Source organism: Lycium barbarum, chromosome 7 (genome assembly GCF_019175385.1).
Source record: "Lycium barbarum isolate Lr01 chromosome 7, ASM1917538v2, whole genome shotgun sequence".
Lineage (NCBI taxonomy): Eukaryota > Viridiplantae > Streptophyta > Magnoliopsida > Solanales > Solanaceae > Lycium > Lycium barbarum.
This window is the reverse complement of record NC_083343.1, coordinates 14,353,816-14,356,131: the sequence shown is the minus strand read 5'-3', so window position 1 is coordinate 14,356,131 and position 2,316 is coordinate 14,353,816. Positions and strand designations below refer to the sequence as shown.

Below are 2,316 nucleotides of genomic sequence, written 5' to 3'. Positions count from 1 at the left end.
GTGTAATTATCACAGAAACTAAGCCCCACATGTGAACCCCGGGGCGCTTTGCCAATGCCCTCAGGGCACTGGTACTGAGTAATTATTTAAGTTGTATACCAACTAGTTAAGTAACTAACTAGTCCAATTTTTAGTAAAAATAAGTAACCTGTATATACAAGGTGAAAATTATTTTTTATATATATATACTAGACGTTGAACCCCCTTAGCTTCTTCATTTATGACTTCTTTATATTTTTGAACCCCCTTATCATAAATTCTAACTCCGCAATGTACTATAGATCACATAACACAATTTCCTTGTTCGTCTATTACTAAAAGAGCGACCCCATTCTTATCTTCTTATAAAATAAAAGAAGGCAACACATACATGTAATGACATGTTGAAAAAAGGTTTTAATCTGGTATCTATTGCGTAAATACTTTCTACATAATCAATGAAATTTAAAATTTAGTTGCTTCGTTTTTCAGGTTATTTATTGGGCTCCGATTAAATTTGAATTCACACCGGAAAGTCTCACATTGGGTTGAGGGAGGGGGGAAGTGCTCTCTAACAAAGACAATTCGATATCTAGCGGGCCTCAAATTCAAAATCTCTCATTAAAAATGAAAGAGTATTTACCACTCAATCACAACTTTTTTTTTCCAGGTCATCAATCAATCATATTGGATAACTATCTTTAATTGCCTTTTAAAAAGTACTCACTCCTATCCAATTTATTTGCCACTTTAACCTTTTTGAATATTACAGATGTAAAAATCCTTTACACACTTCATACCACATCTATATAATTGCACTTGCCAATCACGTCAGACATAATTTGAGAGAAACATAAACATCCCACAAAGACATCCCACAGAGAGAGAGAGAGAGTGTGTGTGTGAGAGATAGAACAAAAATGTGTTTGATAATATATGTTTGTGATGCAGAAGAGAAAGAACTAGGAAGACAAGCAGCAGCAGGAGCATGCCCTTCTTGTGGAGGCAAAGTTCAAGCTGTGGATGTTGAGAGTAGATGGAAATTTTGTTTCCTTCCTCTTTGCTTCATCATTAAGAGAAAATATCAATGTACTCTTTGTTCTAGGCGTTTAGTCTTGTATTCTTCTTGAACAAAAACTTAATTGTCCAAATTTCTTCATGTCTTTTTCTCTCTTTCCCAATTTCATGAGGATGAGTTCTCCACTCTGTCCTTCTTCCAATTCATTTTTTTAATAACGGTGATGTTTGAGCTAGCTAGTACGGATATACATGACCGATCTCAATTTATTTGGGATTACTGGTTTTCGGTGATGTTCGAACGAGCTTGTGTGTACCTATTGCCTTGTACCTTATTCTTTCTTTCCCATTGCATGAGGATGAGTTCTCCACTTCCCTCTTCTTCCAATTAGTTTCCTTTTTTATTGGTGATGTCCGAGCTAGTGTGGATTTAGCTGATCTTGGCTCATTTGGGACTAAAGCGTACTTCTTGTTGGTGATGTTCAAGTTTGTGTACTTCAACTGTTTTGTCCGGCACCTGTAATTGCCTTCCACCTTGTTCTCCCTTTCCCATTCGATGAGCACGGGCGAGTTTCCCCTTCTCCCTCTCCTAATTCCAATTGATTCAATCCTTTTATAATGGTGATGTTCAAGTGAGTGAGGATTCATATATAGTCAATTTCAACTTATTTAAAATTGAGGCTTTCTTGTCGTTGGTGATGTTCGAGCTAGTAAGGATTTATGAAGCTGAGCTCGACTTATTTGGAACTGAAGCGTACTTGTTGGTGATGTTCAAGCTAGCTTTTGTGTACTTTGACTGTTTTGTCTTGCCTCCCACTAATACCAGTACGTGGTAACATTTTTTGTTCCTGCTGAGATTTGGACTTAATCTCTTATGATTTTCATCCATCGCATGGTGGATGCTTTTCTATTTTGTTTTTTCTTGGTCTCTGCAAGTTTCATTGTAATTTCAAGATGTTTGGGTCATGCATTGTTAATCTTTATTTTTTAAAGGAGGAATGGATGTTATTCACTGCTATTTGATTGATATATCATCAATTTTAGTATCCAGAGGCCACAATTTGTAACGCAGTGTCATGAATTCCAATGATTTATGTACTAATACTACTGAATATTCTTTACCCCTTTACTATATATATGTTTAAAAGGAAAAAAGTATTGAGATTTTTAAATTTTCAGTTTCGACAATGTGATCATACTGTCTTAATTTTTTTAGTCAGGGATAGGAGAATATTTATAATATTTTACTAGAAAGGTTAAAAACCCGCAAACTAATTGGAAAAAAAAATATGTTGATGACATTGTAATTCTAAAAATCCC

At 35.1% G+C, this 2,316-nt stretch overlaps 1 protein-coding gene across 1 annotated transcript; it reads left to right on the top strand.

Annotated features, from left to right (window-relative positions):
• The first annotated feature begins 763 nt into the window (after nucleotides 1–763).
• Nucleotides 764–2,108, top strand: LOC132603187 (uncharacterized). The gene has a single exon (XM_060316126.1). The coding sequence runs from the start codon at nucleotides 900–902 to the stop codon at nucleotides 1,107–1,109; it is 210 nt and encodes a 69-aa protein (XP_060172109.1). The 5' UTR covers nucleotides 764–899; the 3' UTR covers nucleotides 1,110–2,108.
• The last annotated feature ends 208 nt before the right edge of the window (nucleotides 2,109–2,316 follow it).

What these genes read in the sequence shown, in the direction of transcription:
- LOC132603187 (XM_060316126.1), top strand. Translation starts at nt 900, where the DNA reads ATGTGTTTGATAATATATGTTTGTGATGCAGAAGAGAAAGAACTAGGA.